Here is an 18,331-nt window from a genome sequence, read left to right as displayed (position 1 = left end):
AGCTAGCATTCCCTGTTGATTTTTAGTTTCCATGCTAAGTCCAATCCCCTCCCCCCCCTTGGGCAATCCATGTTTGAGCCAGCTTACTGGCAGTGTCTATACCGGTTCCTCCTAATCATGTTCCTTTGACTAGTGCCCCAAATTGGTAATACCTCTCCTAAAATAGTACAAAAGGTGCCGTCTGATCATTATGTGCTAAGGCAATAATTTACTTTTGTAAAAACTCTGGCATTTTCTCTTGTCTTATATGTAGTTTGGTGCTGATTGTAATTCTGCCTCCTCCAGTTTGAAGAGCTATGAAGTCAGGTCACTTCCTTTGAACTTTCACAAGTTCTCCCCTCCCCTATTCCTCCTCCAACCCCCAAATTTACATGTAACACTTCATATTTAACCTGCTGGAACTTCTGGTTTTTTGTTTTTGTTTATTTTTCTTCATTTGATTCTTCCAGTTAGATGATTATAATTTTCACATCTTCAAATATTCTTCATTAAAAATGTTAAGAGCTGGAGGAGAGATGACTCACCGGTTGAGAACACTTCTAGAGGACCCCAGTTTGGGTCCTAGAAGCCTCATCAGATGAATGACAACTGCCTGCAATTCTAGCTCTAAGGGATCCAAAGCCTCTGACCTCCTTGGAGACCTGAATTCATATATACATACTCATATACACACATGTACATATGCATAATTGAAAATAAGAAATATAAAATAATGTTAAATAGGGCAGTCAGGGAAGGAGCCCCAAGGCACATCGCTCAACACTTCTTTCATATTTAGCACAGAGACAGTACACGCTATTAATAACTATATTATGGGTGCTGTTATTTCACAACTTAGAGCGCTTTCACACATATTAGCTCCTTGATACAGGATCCAATATGGCCAATGATAGTGTATGCCAATCTTATATATGTGGTGGTATATATGAGAAGTGAAATTCTTTGCTAAAAATAAAGATATCTAATAATATCACGATATCTAATAATGTTCTACTGAAATAAAATGATTATTTAGCAGCAAGTATCATAACACATAATTTCTCTTCGCTTATTGGACTACGGTGAACATAAAATCACATAATACATACATATACATGCATATACATATGCATATACATGTGTGTGTATATACATGTGTGTGTATATCCTCTTTAGGACGGTAGTAATGAATAAGACAGTAATCAACTTGTCTTTCAACATTTTGAGAAGTTAAAGGGGATGACATTTTCTCCCTGAAAGAATTTTCAATGCGACCCGAATGCGAAACTGAAATCCTTTAGATGCTTTTATCTAAAGAAGGGAGTCTGTGTGCGAACGAACCTGTTTTCTCCCAGAGCAGGTGTAACCATAGGGTTTAATTTGTTGAAAAGTTCACCTTAGGTAGGAGGGGAAATGAAGAGTCCGTTAGTGGTCTTCCTTCCCTGCGTTTCCTTTTTAGTTAATCTTGCTCTCCTAACTACTGGGTGTGTTCTCTACATCCCATATGTCTGGTGAGACATGGCAGACACTAAGCGACAGTAAGTCAGAAACAGACTAGAAGCCCAGCGGTTTCTGACTACAAGAGTTGGAGGAACGCACGGAGAAGCTACAGATTCCAAAACCTGCAGCAGACACATTTGCTCATCATCTCAGTGATGCGCTTGCGCAGCGGGCGAAAAGGTTCCCCGCCCACCTCTCCGGTGTGCGGCTGCGCACAGTCTCCGCCACCCGGAACCGCTGTGCTGAGCTCGCGCCACGTCTCTTCAGGGGGCCCCTCCCCGCTCCCTGCTGTCCCTGCTGTCGCTGCGCTGGAGCCTAGAGAGGACCAGGCCCAGAGCATCATGGGCAACGAGGCTCCGCGCGCGTCTTCCTTCCAGATGCTGCTGCTGCTGCTTCTGCTCTTTCTACGGGCCGAGCCACTGCGGAGCGCTGAGCTCACCTTCGAGCTGCCGGACAACGCCAAGCAGTGCTTCCACGAAGAGGTGGAGCAGGGCGTGAAGTTCTCTCTGGATTACCAGGTGCGGCCCTAGCCGCGTCTCACCCGGCTGCTGGTGCGCCACCACCTGGAGAGGCCAAGATTAGCCACCAAAGGCTGAGGGGGTCGGGGATAACCCTTGACCGGTTGACTTCTCCCTGATAAGAAACGTTTGTATCTGCCAGGGCCAGGGGGATTGGAGAGTTAGGCAGGCTACAGGTGAGCACCCAAGATGGGGAGGCCTGTTATCGCTTACTGTCGCCCCCTGCAGAATTGATCAGAATGACCTCCCCAAGTACCTTCGACTCTATGAACACCAGTATTAATTAGCTGGACACAGGCTGGCAGTCTGTCCCAACTGTCTCTTGAGCTGCAGGTCTTGCAGGTGCTGAAGCCAGCTGCATCGTTTACGGTTGGAGTGAGATAGTTGGAGTGATTAAGGGGTTTTTGGAAAGGAGGGTTCAGTGCAGACTTCGAACCCTGGCAGTGTATACACGAGGACAGTCACACACACTCCCTCCCCAATGGTGTGGCCCTGTGGCTTGCCTCTTTGCTTACCATATGGCTCAGGAAATTTAGGTCCCACACGTTTGTCTCCATGGCCAGTGTCATAGCTAACAGTTGCTTTGGTGAAGGCTCTATCCCCTAGGGTTAATGAGCGGGTCTAGGTCAGAGGGATGAGAGAGCACAGTAAAGGAAGACTTCTAGAAATGAGCTGACACAGGCAGCCTAGTTGTGTACAGTGAGCAGCCCTTCTATGGTAGAAGCTCTGAAGGTTGCTTCTGCTTGAAGACAACTCCATGTATGATGGAGTCACTGATGAGACTTCCTCTTACATCTGTAGACAACATTCAAAGTGTGTGTATGTGCCTGTCTCAGCACAGGCAGCCTAAGAACAAGAACAGTGTTCTTGATGTGGCCAGTGAGGCTCCAGAAGCCATTGGGGGTAGGCATGCCCCATCAGTGGGGTGAAATATAAATCACCGAGGAGATAAGCCTCTGGGCATGTCTGTGAAGGGGTTTCTAGATTAGATTGAAGTGGGAAGAGCCACCCTAAGTGTGAGTACCATCATTCACCAGGCTGAATAGAAAGAAACCAGCTGAATACTAGCATTCATCTCTCTCTGCTTCCTGACTCTGGATGCCCTGTGACTTATCCCTCCACAGCTTTCATGCTCCAGACACTGTGCCTTTTCCCTGATGAACTATGCCCTCCAATTTGTTTGTGAGCCAAATAAATTTGAATGTATTTCCTTGAATTGCTTCTTTCAAATGTTTTGTTGTAGTCTCAAGAAAAATATTGAGTACAGTGGTCACTGCCTCTTACTCAACTGCTAAAGCTCAGTAGGATGGGAAATGTCATGGTATCTGTGGGAAAATGGCAAGGGTTAAATTATAGAATGCTTAGTGTGGTCCCTGTTGTGCAGCATCTCAGAGTACTGGTTGCCTCCCCGTAACTGCACACTTTTGTGGTTGTCAGGTTATCACAGGAGGCCACTATGACGTGGACTGCTATGTGGAAGACCCCATGGGCAACATTATCTACAGGGAGACCAAGAAGCAATATGACAGCTTCACGTACAAGACGGAGGCCAAGGGCGTTTATCGGTTTTGCTTCAGTAATGAGTTCTCCACCTTCTCTCACAAGACCGTCTACTTTGACTTCCAAATGGGTGACGAGCCCCCCATTCTCCCAGACATGGGGAATAGGGTCACAGCTCTCACTCAGGTGAGTGTGTGTGACAGTGACAGGACTAAGGGAATCCTCCCGCTCTCAGTATGTTCCTGCTTTTTTGTCCTTGTCCTAGCTGATGAGCCAGAATGACCATCTAGATGTAAAAGACTCCATGCCACTTCTAGACTCCCGTTTCTAGCCGGAGCCCTCCCCTACTGACACTTTCCCTCTCCACCCGTCCAGCTGTCTTTCTCTGGCACAGCCCCTCTTCCAAACTTCTGTCATGTACCTGTCTGATGTGTGATATTTTCAGATCATGAGGACCAACGTCCTGCTTCAGGAGTGTTGGTGAGGGTAAGACAAGCTGCCATAACAAACCCATATGTCTGTCCAGTGCCTGCACACTGGGAGTCTGTTCTTAGGGAAGTTTGGAAAAGTTGGATGGTGACTTGGGAATCTAGGCTCTGTTTTTTTATTCTCATTTCCTCTTCATTTTTCTTTATCTCCTTCTCCTCTTTTCCACCTTTCCCCTTTCTTGCTATCTCTCCATCTCTTCCTCTTTCCCTTCCTTTCTTTTCTGAACTTGGGGCCTTGTGCTTGCTAAACACATGCTTTACTATAGAACTATGTCCCGAGCCTCAAGGCTCTTTCTCACCATCCTTCTCCCTTCCCTCAGGCTTCAGAGTTCTCTGTCTCTGTATACCAAAAGAGGTAGAAATGAGAAAGGCCCAGCTGTCCCTTCAAAGCTGTGGCCTGTAGTGACACACACAGCACTTCTTTTCATGTCCCTTTGGTGACCACTTGTGTAATAAGTCAGGACAGGGCGGCTATGAAGTACAGTCTCTGAACAACAAATACCCACTGTGGAAGAGAAGTTTTGGCAGCTGTGAAGGATGGGTAGTTTCCATTGACCCCCATGCCTCTCAAGATTATTGACAACCCCAGCCTCTATTTAGAGTTTTCTCTCTTTCTATAGAAGCTCTTCCTTCCTCCTACATACAGGCTGGACTTTCCAAGGGCCAGGAATCTGATATCTATCTACCTTTATTTTCTTAATACCTCGGTGTAGGAGGCATTACACCCAAAGGAGTTCTCCAAACATTTGTCTTCTGACTGATCACCATGGCCTGGGGAACCTGTAAGACAGGAATAACCATCTTATTTCAAGACCAAAGCCAGAATGTCTCAAGTCTCTAAGGAGGCCAGTCTTTCTTCCTGTGTGCTTTCTGTTCTGTGTCTCTGTGGCTCAGGCCCAGTCTTTCACCATCTCTGGACTGTTAGGGAATGGAGTTGCGTTATCCAGTACAGTACCCACTGTGTACCCTTGGCTATTTAAATAGAAGTTAGAAGATCCAGCTGAAGGGATAGATTGTTCTGTGCGTCACTGATGAAACTAGAAGTTTAAGGAATCCCTCTTGTACCAGTGGGAGAAAGTGAGAGAGGAAAGGTTAATGCGTTAGAGCAATGGAGAATGCCTTTCTCGGAGCTTCAGTTCCAGTGTGACTCTATTGCAGTGAGGAGTGCAGGTAGAATGTGTAAAGTTCCTCTTTCACTAGCCCATTTTTACTCAGTATCATATGGTTCCCCTTTTAGCCAATGCCTGTTTTCCCACATCCCCTGAAGCAACTAACTGAAATGTTGTGGTAACAAGCTTTGTGGTAGACTAGTACCAGTGGGAGACCCAGTGGATGGGGAGGTAGTTTGCACTGAAGGTAAGTGGATGCTCTCTGGTGTGTGTCACTGTCGGTGACATACTGCTTTGGGGAGGGTTTAGGCCATGTGTCCAAATCGTGTGCTATGGTTGATAGATGTCCCCCGCTACCCCAGGGGTTCATGTGCTGGAGGCTTGTCTTCAGTTAGCAGTATGGAGAGGGAGTGGACCTGTGCTGAAGTGTCAGGCTAGGGCCAAGGGTTGGAGGAATTCCCACTCTGGATCCAGTGACCACCAGGTTCCAAGTGTGCTGTGACAGAAATGAACTTAGAGAGTGGATTTCTAACTAGAAGAATAAAAGGAGCCATTCCCTGGTGCTTAAAAACAAAGTGCCTGTGGATTTATAAAATTGAAAGCATGTGTGTTTGCACATATTTGTATACATACATACAGATATGCAGATACACAGCCCATGACGGAACACACACCACACATGTATGTGTCTTTATCCATTTTTCCTTCCAATGATCTTCTTTGCTCCTAAGTTCTCTGACTTTAAACTCCCCCCAAGCCCACTCCCATCCAGCATAGGGGCCTTCTTAACAGAGATCTTCTTCTGCCAGTGCTGTGTCAACTTTAGGGCTCTCTGGAAGCAGAGAGTGAGGAGCAGCAAGCCCATGTATACTGCCTTGGTCTCCTGGAACTAAGAGGCCTTTTCTGCTAGACAGTGGAGCTGTCTTTTGCAATCACTTTCTTGTTTTGGCTGTGTATAATTTGTTATTAATGTATATTTTTTCTCTAAGGACATTCTTAAGTTTAGTCTTCCTATATTTCTTTTGCTTGTTCAAACTAGCACACAACACTACTTTTTATCTCTTTATTATTTTGATTTTTATAACTGACTGTCATAGAAATCCTCTTCAACTCTCTTTTTACTGCATTTCTGAGACTGCGTCATAGTTTATCCTATTATACTGCATCCAGGAGAGCTCCAGGCACTTGGACCTGACTGGGATGGCGAGAGAGTGAAGAAAAGACAAACACATAGACACACAGAAAGAAAAGCTGGGATCAGGTGGTTTGGGCTCCTTGACAGAGAAGCCTCAGCACACTGGAAGGTCAGGGTATTGTTATCTACAGTGGGACAGGGAGGTGAGATGGTTGCATATAACTATACAAGGAAGTTCAGTTATTAATCAGATAAACAAGGAGGCAGGGTTGTTATATACCGCCGAAGAAGGAGGCAGGCTTAGTTACTCTCGATAGGGGCAGTCTCTGTAAGGCAAACACTTTAGTCTGTAAAGGTCTGAGGGAGGAAGCTACAATGGATAGTTCCTGTACAGACGGTCAACATTTGTACTAGGACCATGAAGGAAGGCTTTGTCATTTCTCTGAGCTTAGTCTATTTTCTCATGGGTCTAAGGCAGTAGTTCTCAACCTTCCTAATGCTGTGACCCTTTAATATAGTTCTCATGTTGTGATAACCCCAACCATAAAATTCTTTTCATTGCTACTTTATAACTATAATTCTGCTATGGTTATGAATCATCATGTAAATATCTGATATTTTGATGGTCTTAGGCGACCTCCGTGTCCAAAGGAGACCCACAGGTTGAGAACCACTGTTAATGATGTAGTTGAGGAAGGCATTGGGGTCCTTGACATGGCTGTGCTCGTGTCATCAGAGCACACTCACTCAGGGCTTCATTTACTCAGGGCTTCCTCCACTACACTGTTCACATTACTCAATTCTAGTTTGCCATTTCTATATTAAAAGATTTATTATTTTATGTGTATGATTGTTTGCCTATATGTATAGCTGTATACCAAAGAGCAGCCAGTGCCTTTAACCATAGGTTTCTCCATGAGCCATGTGTCCAACCCCATTCTTACTGTTTTTTATGAACCAATGGGTTTAGTTAGTTAAGATTACTTCTAATGATTGTTAGGAACATGAGTAAAGGTTATTTATTAGAACATGAATGACTTACCAGTTGCTGATTCACTCCTAGCAACAGTTAACTGCTGTAGATTCTCAGTAAGAGGCTGGGCCTTGTGACCCTTTCTTCCATGACAATGTTGACAAGCCCAGTCTTGTGCAGGTAATCACAGTGCTAGAGTAAGGACTCATGCTGTTCAGCAGGCCTCATGTATTAGCTGTCTATTACCACAGTCATGGTGGCTGAATGCCACACCCATTTCTCACCTCACAACTCTGGGTGCTGAGAGTCTGAGCAGGCTCAGTGGTCCTCTTCTCATCGTCTCAGAGAGCTAAGATGCAGTTGTGTGTTTACCTAGAAGAGGAAGTGTCTGCATTCTTGTTAGCCAGTTACTGGCCAGATTCCCATATGGCCAAGGACCCTGTTTCATTGACAGACCCTTGAGACATTTTGCTGATTTTTGTAGAGTTTTCTTCTTTGTTCCAGCTAGAGAGAATCTCTGCTGTAAGGGCTTGTGTGAGTAGATCCGACTGCAGTATTATCTTCCTCTCTTGTCTCAAGGTCAGCTATTCCAAGTAACATTGTAACTACAGAAATGGTGGCTCCCCCTGTCTTAAATTCCTGGGTAGGGAGTAAGGACTGGTGGTGGTGGTGGTGCAGACATTTGCAGAGATCTGTCTCCAACATAGACTGTTCTAGAAGGCATAAGATATTGTGAAGTTAGGCGTCAGCGTATGTGTGTATGTGCATGGTTGTATGTTCACACGTGTTTGTGTTTATACATGAAACTGTAGGCATCCGTTATACAGTAGAAGTCCGGCATAATTGGGTCTAGTTTGCACGGCTTGTTAGTTGTGTATTTCAAGGAGTTCATGTAGCCTCTTTGAGATCAATTTCCTCATCAATAAAGGATACGTAAGCTACAATCTGACTGTCCTTGACTGGAGGTGGTGATGGAGTCAGTCAGAGCATTATGAGACACAGGATAAGAGACACAGGATAGGGCTTGCACACATAGGCTGATTCTGTCACTTGTTAAACTTGTATGATTGAATAATTTGCTTTCTCTGAGCTCCCTCCCCTTAGGTTATCTGTAGGATTGTAAAACCACATAAAGTGCTTAACACAGACCCTTCAGAGGCACCAGTAGCTAGTATATAGGATTTTGTGGAAAACCTTGGCTGCTGGATTCTACCCTGCCTGGCTTAGGGTTAGCAACTGACTACTTTTTTCTTCCTGCCTAGATGGAGTCTGCCTGTGTAACTATTCACGAGGCTCTGAAGACTGTGATCGACTCCCAGACACATTATCGACTGCGGGAGGCCCAGGACCGAGCCCGAGCTGAAGACCTTAATAGTCGAGTGTCTTACTGGTCTGTAGGGGAGACTATTGCCCTGTTTGTGGTCAGCTTCAGCCAGGTGCTACTGCTGAAAAGCTTCTTTACAGAAAAACGGCCCATTAACAGAGCGGTTCACTCCTAGCCCTGCAGTCCTACCCCGTAGCCCCTCACACCTCTAGGGTCTCAGCCTTCAGGGATGGTGGTGTGACACAGGGGAAAGGGAGGGCTGCAAGGAGACCAAAGGCCACACTTTGTTGTTTGTGCACATATCTAATCCTTGCACTCCAGCAACTGAAGCTCACAGAGCCCAGTAATCTGATTGTATTATGTGTGTAACATTGGCCAAAAATGTTTACGGGTCAACTTAGGGATTGGCGACTATGGGAGGGCAGTGATCCAGCATCCAGTCTGAGAACTCCAAGTACCCTGGGCCTCCAGGGCAGCTTAGGGTTCTGCCACTACTCCATGATACATCGGTCATTAGGTTGTTGTGTCTTCTTCCATCTTGAGGAGTAAGGAACCCTGAGTTTTTGCCTTCCCTTCATGGGCCTCTCTAAACTTGGGGAAAGCAGGTCTAACCTGAAAGCAGTAGGGTCAGGCATACAACCAGGACCCACATAGAGACTGAGTGCCCTTGGTGATCTATGTCTCCTGGAGGCAAAACTGCTAATAAAAACCAAGATTGAGCACTCTGGACTGGTGTACCTCTATTTCTTTTTCTTAAAGAAATATCTAGCTTGATGTGGAGCCTGAGTGCGTATATAAACAGTGTGATAGAGAAAGTGGGTGGGTTGGAGCTGTATCCAGGATGGGTAGAGATGTTGAGAGGAGCCAGTGAACCATGCCTCTCCCAAGGGAATGGCAACAGGAAGATCCTTTCCCATTCTGTTCGCTCAGCAGGCTGTGCATACATGGTTTCCTCTGTGGCAACAAGCAAGCCCTATGTCCATGATCTGTTGCCTCATTTCCCATTAATCCGATGTCATCTCTCAATTTAGGGTGGCTCCATCATATTTGCTTCAATGTCCTTCCCTGAGGAAGGAATTAATGCACACTTATGGAGTATGGTGGGTCCGGGAGGAAGATAGGAAGTCCATCTAAAGGAAAGCTAGCAAGGAATGTGGCAATCCAAGCTGACAGTAACACACTGAGAAAGAACAATCCTTTGAGAAGCTGGCTTGGAAACCTTACTCCTTAGCTTGATTGAAGGTAGGTTTGTTCTCTGTGCTTTTGATGGTATTTTATCTCTTATTTTGAATTTAAGAACTATTTATATGTATCTAAAAGACTGTTTATTAAACTGTAGGGCAGAGTGAGAACCACTAAACTTTCATGGATCTGCTATCTAGATTGACAGCCACGTGGCTACCTCTAGATTAACAGAGAATATCCTGAAGCTGCTACTTTTGGTTCTGTCTTGGGACAGTTCTTACTATGTAGCTCAGGTTAGCCTCCAGCTCTCAGTTCTCCTGAGTTCTGTTTTAACTGATGTACACCACCACATCTAGCTGTCATCTGTACTTCTTAAATGCTCCCTAGCTGGATGCCCCTTGCCAGCCTCGGCTTCTATGGGAACCACCAACTTGAACATAGTTTCCTTTAGTCACTGAGGAGTCTGAGGAGTCAAGATCATTGCTGTCATACAACTTCTCATATCATATTTCATTGAGAGAGAGAAAATGTTCTCCTAACTTTGAGAAAACACAAAAAGAATTGCTAGTACTCCCTGCTTTATTAATATAACTTTATTTAACTATTAAAAACACAGACTAATGGAGACACTGCCCATTCATTCAATTTTGGATAATGTTTGCAGTGAAACTTATAATTTTTTTCATTGTCTGCCAAATATTTTTTTTAAAGATTTATTTATTTTTTTTATATGAGTACACTGAGAGTGCATCGAATTACATTACAGATGGTTGTGAGCCACCATGTGGTTGCTAGGAATTGAACTCAGGACCCCTGGCAGAACAGTCAGTGCTCTTAACCACTGAGCCATCTCTCCAGCCCCCCTGCCAAATATTTTTGAGCATGTATATACTAACAAATTTAATAATTAACTAGTTCCAAAGACATAATTTTTAGCCTGTTGAGTTCAATATTGTCGGTGAAGCAACATTTAAAATGAAAGAGTTTTAGATAGAGAAATCTAATAAGATACTGCAAATAAAAATTTAAACATAGAGGAGGTATGGCGTGAAGGAGAGATGAATGGGAATATGAGTTCAGGGAGGAAAAGGAAAGATGGGAAATCCGAGCACATACTGGGTAATGGATCTCAAGTCCCTTTGGTGCCTTTTGATGCACCCAATAGTCATAACGAATTAATGCCTAGATGGTGTCTCTCAGATCCCTGTATTCCTTATGAGAGGTTTTAGATACACATTTTAAAATGTGGGAGACTTTATAGTTTCTCCAGCCTTCTTTGTGTATTCAAGAAAAAGAAAGAAGGTACTCCCTCACTTCAAGCCTGGCCTTCCTGGGGGAGATTCCCATTTCACAAGCAGAAGGAGATGTTCACTGTTGCATTTGAGTAGGAAATCCTCAGTTGGTTTGGCCTTTTGGGATTTGAATCCAGGTCTACCATACATCATCGTGTCATCAAGGACAAGATGATGACGAACTGCTTGTTCTGAACTGTCCTTATTGGTGATGTGAACATGAGAGAGTGTTCTGACTGGACAGGGCGTTCAGCCGTATGCATCATTGTTGAGCAGAATTCACTCTCTTCTAGCAAAATCTATTTGAGTTTAAACGTGGCTGTTGCTGGCAGGTGGATGGCGCAGCTGTTATCAGCTTACCCAGGAGACTCAGAATCCCCATGGGAAGAGAAAGAGTTCTGACTTCCTTTGAGGGTCAGTATTCTCAAGGGAGGAGAGGCTTTTCAAAACTGAGGGCTGGGTACACAGAAGGTATAAGGTTGGCATTTTCAGGAACCTGTGTCTAAGTCCCACAGAGGAGGGAGAAGAAGTGGGAGCGAGGAAAACAGTGGAGAGAAAGCCAATGAAATATGATGTGCTTCTTACCATAGGTTTCAGAAACAAGTGGAGCTTCTGCAGGGGCATCTCTAAAGTCCTTATGAATTTCAACAGTCTGGGACTGGCCCCTATGGTGCTGATTTTGGCTGCCCTGGGACACAGCCCTGTGCCAATCAGATTACTGAAGTATGGTATGAAAGAGCTGTAAAATTTGAGGGTCACGTATCATTGCTGTCAGACACCCTCCACAGGACTACCCTAAGTAGACACTGGTTAAAATATTTTTTTTTCTAAACAGGGTCAAATCATGAGCCTCCTGCCAGGTATCAAATTAATATATATGTATATCTTAGCTAGGGTTTCCATTGCTGTGAAGAGACACCATAACCAAGGCAATTCTTTTAAAGGAAAACATTTAATTGGAGCTGGCTTACTGTATCAGAGGTTCAGTCTATTATCATCATGGTGGGAAGCATGGCAGCATGCAGGCAGACATGGTGCTGGAGAAGTGGAGAGTTTTACATCTTGATTTGAAGGCAGCCAGAAGAAGACTGTCTTCTCCAGGCAGCCAGGAAGAGTGTAGAGCTAGGCATAGGAACCCTCCAAGGCCTACCTACACAGTGACACACTTCCTCCAACAAGGCTGCACCTCCTAATCATGCCACTTCCCATGGGGCAAGGATATTCAGACTACCACAATATGTTATTGTATTCCTGAATCGGTAGGGAGTCTGCATTCATAATGGTTCAAAAGAGAACTCGAAGAACAGACATTGATTCAGAGCTATGAAGTGGCTGTAAGACATTGAGGCAAACTAGTCAGTAACCCAGGAGGATGTGCTACGTAGAGAAGACAGTAGTTGCAAAAGAAGCTCAAGGCTAGTAGGAATTAGATGGTCTCGAGGGGTATACAGAAATATAGAGGTTTTATTTTTGTTGTTTGCTTGCTTTAAACATGTTCTTCCCATCTCAAAATCTAAGGGGGCCGCTGAATTATCATCACACATTCTCCCCACCAGCTGATGGCCTTTTTTGTTTTCTAAGAAGATCCCATGTGTTTGAGAGTTGAATAAGACTTCCAAGCTGTAGAAATATAGGGATGAAGTTGTAAATGGTTTACAAAATTGTCTGCTACTTTTCTGACATTCAAAGACAATGAAGCAGCTCCTCCTGAAGCTCTCCAATGAATGCCAATCCAAGTATGCTGCTTCCTTTGGGATTGGCTTCAATAGCAGCTTTAAAAAGCCATGGGTTGTTTTGGTCGTTGGGTGGTTCACTAGTTAAAAGTACTTGCTGCCAATCCTGAGAAATTGAGTTCAATCCCTGGGACGCACATGGTAGAGGGAGAGAATCACTCCTTTGTTGTCTCTGACCTCCACATGTGTGTCATGACATGTTTATGCCCCTTCTCAATATATTTTCTCTCCCTCTCTCTCTCTCTCTCTCCCTCCTTCTCCTCTTCTCCCGTCTCTCCAATCTCTCTCTCCCTCCTTCCTTCCTCTCTCTCCTCCTCTTTCTCTCCCTTCCCTCTCCCTCTCCCATCTCATCATACACATGTGTGGACACACTCTTACAGACAAATTAAATATGTAAATGATTTAAAAGTCATCTTGGCAATTGTTTGCATAGCAAAACAGAATAGGTTGGAGTGGGGTGGGTGTTTTGTGTAATACAAGAGGAAGAAAGAGTCATGACCCTCTCTAGGATCATTATGTCACTTTCTGAATATAACCAGGCTTATTATATAGTTTGCCTTCAAGAAGAGAAAAACTAACTGCATTTCAGTTTTTAAAAATTGTCATCTCAATGTATGAACTTATGTTTCTGGCAATTAAGATACTGGATTAAAATGAATCCCCTGTCCTGACTCCAGACAAGATCTTCGCCTCCATGGTCTTGTGACTTACTGAAGGCCCAAAGTATGGGAACCAAATGACAGGGGTTGAAATCCTGAACTCAAATATCTATTTCCTCTTGTAGATTGATTCTCTGAGGGATTTTTGTCAGTGATGAAAATTCACCTAACAAAGATACATGGCTAGTAATGGGTATGGAGCCTGAAACGCCCATATTATGTAACCAGGCAACTTACAGTAGAGGGATTGGACAGCAACACAGCCACAAGACCTTGGACCTACAATTTGTCCTGCCTACGAGATATGCTGGGGTAACAGTGGCTCAGAACTTGTGAGAGTGGCCAGCCAAAGAATGGCCCAACTTGAGACCCAGCCAGGAGAGGGAGCCTATGCCTGACACTGGAGGGCCAGGAACCACAGGCTTGATAGCCCAGAGACCTAGGATAGAACCAAACATGGCTGGCAAGAATCGAAACAAACAAGCACCCAATTATACTTCTAGACCAGAGCCTAGCATAACTGCCTTCAAAGAGGTTTCATCCAGCAACTGATAGGAGCAGATACAGAGATTTGAAGACAAACAGTACATGAAGCTCAGTGAACCTTGAGTAAGATGGGGATGAAGGGTTATAGGAGTGAAAGGGGTCAAGAACACTAGAAGATACTGTATCACAGAATCAACTAAGCAGGGCTCGTAGGGGTTCATAGAGACTGAAATGACGATCAGGGAGCCTGTATGCTCTGACCTAGGCACTCTGCTTATGTTTTATGATTTTGTAGCTTAGTGTTCTTTTGGGACTTCTGACAGGGAATGGGGGCTGTCTCTAACTGTTTTGCCTGCTTTTGTGACCCTCCCACTGGATTGCCTTGTCCAGCCTTGACATGAGGACATGTGCCTAGTCTTGTTACAGTTTGTTATGCCATGTTTGGTTGATATGCCAGGGAAGCCTGCTTTTTCCTGACGAGAAATAGAGGAGGGATGGATCTGGGGAAGAGGGAGGTGGGTAAGGGGAGGGAGTAGAAGAAGAGGAGAGACAGGAAACTGCAGTCAGGGTATGAGAGAAGAATAAATAAATATACAAAAAGCCCCACAGGAATGTTGAAAATAAGATGAAAGGAGTTCAGGAAATATCAAGTTACGAAAAGAAAAAAAATGATTGTGACCTCTGGTGAACAGAACTCAAAGCAAATTATCACATCAGGCTAGAATATTGCACATTTGCCTCGAGGAGCATATGGAAGGCATGATAGGTCAATGGTTGTAACTGAAAAACTGTACAATGCACAAAGAGCCATAGAGGGAGGGGCCAGAGTGACTCATGCATGAGCGTTCATGTTTCCTGCCAGTGCCTCAGACATTCAGGGCCATCAAGTGTGTGGGTCAGGGGGCCAGGTAACAGCTTTCTCTTAGTTCAAATGACACAGATGAATTGGAAATGGTATAGAGGGACATTGGGGCACATTTGGGGTTTATTTTCCCAACTCTAAGACACTTTACATTTTGTTTTGAGCTAGCAAGATGACTCAGTAGGCAAAGGGCTTGGTGCCAAGGACCTGAGTTTGGTCCATAAAACAGACTACCACAGATCATTTTCTCATCTCCACACATGCACCTTAGATGCATGTGCTAGCTTACACACACACACACACACACACACACACACACACACACACACACACACTAAATAGATAAATAAACAAATAAGTGAATGTTTAAAAATTCAAAAATTATGTGTTTCAAACAACAACCCTAAGTTACTATTCCTAGCAATAGTAAAATAGTTATGGTACCAGAGTTCTAATTATCATGGCAAGTGTTGGGGCGAGTTGGATAATGTCTGAAAAGTCAAACCAGTGGCCCCATTCTCACTATAATTCCCACTCACTGTGTGAGGCTCAAGGTTACCTGCTCTAGTCCAGAGACCTGGTTGCCATTTCCCACAGACTATCGGCTCTCTCCTGGAACATAGCTGGGTGAGACTCTGAAAGGCAGTCTGATCTCTGTTCCCTTTGTTGTACTGGGGGCTTTAAGGTTGTATCACATGTACTTTGGAGTCTAGTAATTTATTTCTGTAATTCAGTAGTTAAGAGCACTTGTTGCTCTTGAAGAGACCCAGGCTCAATTCCCAGCATCCACAGGGTGGCTCATGACCAGTCATAACTCCAGTTATGAGGGGATTCAATGCCCTCTTATGACCTCTATGGACACAAGCTATGCACCTGGTGCACAGACATTCATGTGGCCAAGGCACTCATACGTATAAAATAAAATGGGAAATCTTTTTGTTGTTGTTGTTGTGGTGGTGGTGGTGTTTTGTATTTTAAGAAGAAGCCCTTGAATCCCAGGAGTGATGTGAACGAGGCATACTTCCTTGCAGAAAGGATAGTCAATTTGAAGACACCAAAGGAGAAGCCATTGGTCACAGGAGGGACACCAAAGAAGCCCAAAGAGCCTGCCTAGAATAGCTCAGGAGAGGGGCAGAAAGATTTGCACATGGAGGACATCTATCCATTGTACGGATAACGTGTGTTCCTGAAGTAAACAGAACAAGCTTTAATAAAACCAGAGACGCCAATCCTTGGTTTCAGTGGGCACCTTGCACTTCAGGAAACAGTGACTTGGAGAGTGTAAAGCTACTGGTCTTTGGGAATGATAAAGAAATGATCAACAACAACAACAACAAAAGAATTGTGTCCTCTACTGATGAAAAATTGTGGAAACTCAATGCTGTCTTGGACATTTATTGGTAGAAAACCTTGGTGTACTGACTAAGAGAAACTCAGCCTATTACAGACATAAAATCTTTTCCTTTGTTTTTATTAGACAGAGTCTCACTCTGTTCCTGGTTGTCCAGGAACTTACTAGTTAGATCTGACTGACTTTGAACTCGCCATGATCCTCCTGCCTCTTCTTCCCGAGTACTGGAATCACAGGCATGCACCACCAGGGTAGACCCATAGACAAAAAGATTGTGTAATTTCAGTGTAAAATCTGTGGGTAGCCAGCCTAAATTTTGAAGAAATTTATGACATAGAACACACAAAACACATTCTTGAATGAACTTTCCCAGAAAAACTCTTGAATCAGAGTAAGCCATTATATAAAAGGTGAAGGATAGATCCTGGATTCTTCCTATCTATCTATCTATCTATCTATCTATCTATCTATCTATCTTCTATCTATCTATCTATCTATCTATCTATCTATCTATCATATATATATGATAGATATATCTATCTATCTATCAATCATATATATATATATATATGATCGATTATGTATTATAACATGATATTAGAAGAGATACTACCTGGGAAAAGGGGTTATCCAGGGCAGGGGAGAATGCATAGAGATGAATATGATCTAAGTATATGACATAATTAAATGAAAATGTCTGTATGAAACCCATCACCATGTCAATGACTGTAAGCCAATAAGAAAAGGGCAGCTGGTGAGCTAGCTTTTGATCTGCTAATTTCCATAGACAACAATGGAAGAATCCACTAAGAATACATTTTATAAACCTTAATAATTTAAGCATAGCAATATAGAGGAGTGAGGAAAGATAGGAGAAAGTATAAACACTAATCTTATTTTTACCAAGAATTTGGGGGCAATACTAATTTAAATAACTAGTGAAAATCGGAATCAGTTCCTGCTTTATGCCAACTCTAGTTCTACTGCATCTAGCTCAGAACAGCTCTCTGATGCAGAATGTAAACACTTCCTTGTTATGGATGAGGAACACAGCCAGAGAACTTTAACTTTTTCCAGAACCATATGGCTAGTAAATGTAAGGTGAGGAAAGCTATTTACTTACCTTTCTAGTAGGTCAGTAAGATTAGCTACAGCCACTTCTGATGCCACCTAATGAAGTAAGTATTAGTTAGGGACAAGGGTGGATACTGGAGCTGGGGCTGTTTCCTTTGTCTTTTCTAAGTCTTGTGCCACTGTGATGGCCGCTTTTAAGCCTTGGATGGAAAAGTCTTGCCTTCTAACTTGATCAGAACAATGTTTAAACACTTCTCTGCCAGAGCCTGACAAATACAGGGGTGAATGCTCGCAGCCAACCATTGGACTGAGCACAGGCTCCCCAATGGAGGAGTTAGAGAAAGGACTGAAGGAGCTGAAGGGGTTTACAACCCATAGGAAGAACAACAGTATCAACCAACCAGACCCTCCAAAGCTGCCAGGGACTAAACCACCAACCAAAGAGTACACATGGAGTGACCCATGGCTCCAGCAGCATAAGTAGCAGAGGATGGCCTTGTGGGGCATCAATGTGAGGAGAGGTCCTTGGTCTTCTGAAGGCTCAATGCTCCAGTGTAGGAGAATGCCAGAGCGGGGAGGAAGGAGTGGGTGGATGGGTGGGGAGAGCACCATCATAGAAGCAGGGGGAGGAGGGATGGAATAGGGGGTTTTCAGAGGGGAAACCAGGAAAGAGGGTAACTTTTGAAATGTAAATAAATAAAATATCTAATAAAAAATGATAAAAAGGTAGGTATTTGGGGCTGTAGTAATAGCCCAGTTGGTAGTGTTTACGACCACAAGCGTCAAGACTCAAGTTTGGAACCTTAGAACCAACATAAAACCCAGGTGTTGTGGTGTGCACTTGCATGCTTAGCATTGGCCAGCTAGCCTAGCTGACTTGGTATGCTCCAAGCCAATGAGAGTCATTGTCTCAAAAAGAAGGTGGATGGTGACTGAGGAATGATAGCCGAGGTTGTCCTCTGGCTTCCACATATACACATGTGTCCATGCACCAGAATACACAACAGAACTCCACTAACCCACTTTCTCATAGTTCTTGAGACTGGGAGCCTGAGGTCTTTGTCTATGGCTTGCAGATGACTCTTCTCCCTGTTTTCCTTCATGGTCTCTTGAAACATACACATCTTAGACACAAACACAGATCAGCTCATGACCAGTGCTTC

The 18,331-nt window shown here is 43.9% G+C and overlaps 1 protein-coding gene across 1 annotated transcript; it reads left to right on the top strand.

The window, feature by feature from the left end:
- Positions 1-1,708: 1,708 nt before the first annotated feature.
- On the top strand, positions 1,709-9,253 carry Tmed3 (transmembrane p24 trafficking protein 3). Its single transcript, XM_028758948.1, has 3 exons — positions 1,709-1,997; positions 3,435-3,683; positions 8,465-9,253. The coding sequence occupies exons 1-3, from the start codon at positions 1,821-1,823 to the stop codon at positions 8,699-8,701; spliced, it is 663 nt and encodes a 220-aa protein (XP_028614781.1). The 5' UTR covers positions 1,709-1,820; the 3' UTR covers positions 8,702-9,253.
- Positions 9,254-18,331: the final 9,078 nt, after the last annotated feature.

This window comes from Grammomys surdaster, unplaced genomic scaffold (genome assembly GCF_004785775.1).
Source record: "Grammomys surdaster isolate TR1022 unplaced genomic scaffold, NIH_TR_1.0 126248, whole genome shotgun sequence".
Taxonomy (NCBI): Eukaryota; Metazoa; Chordata; class Mammalia; order Rodentia; family Muridae; genus Grammomys; species Grammomys surdaster.
This window is presented reverse-complemented; position numbering and strand designations above follow the sequence as displayed.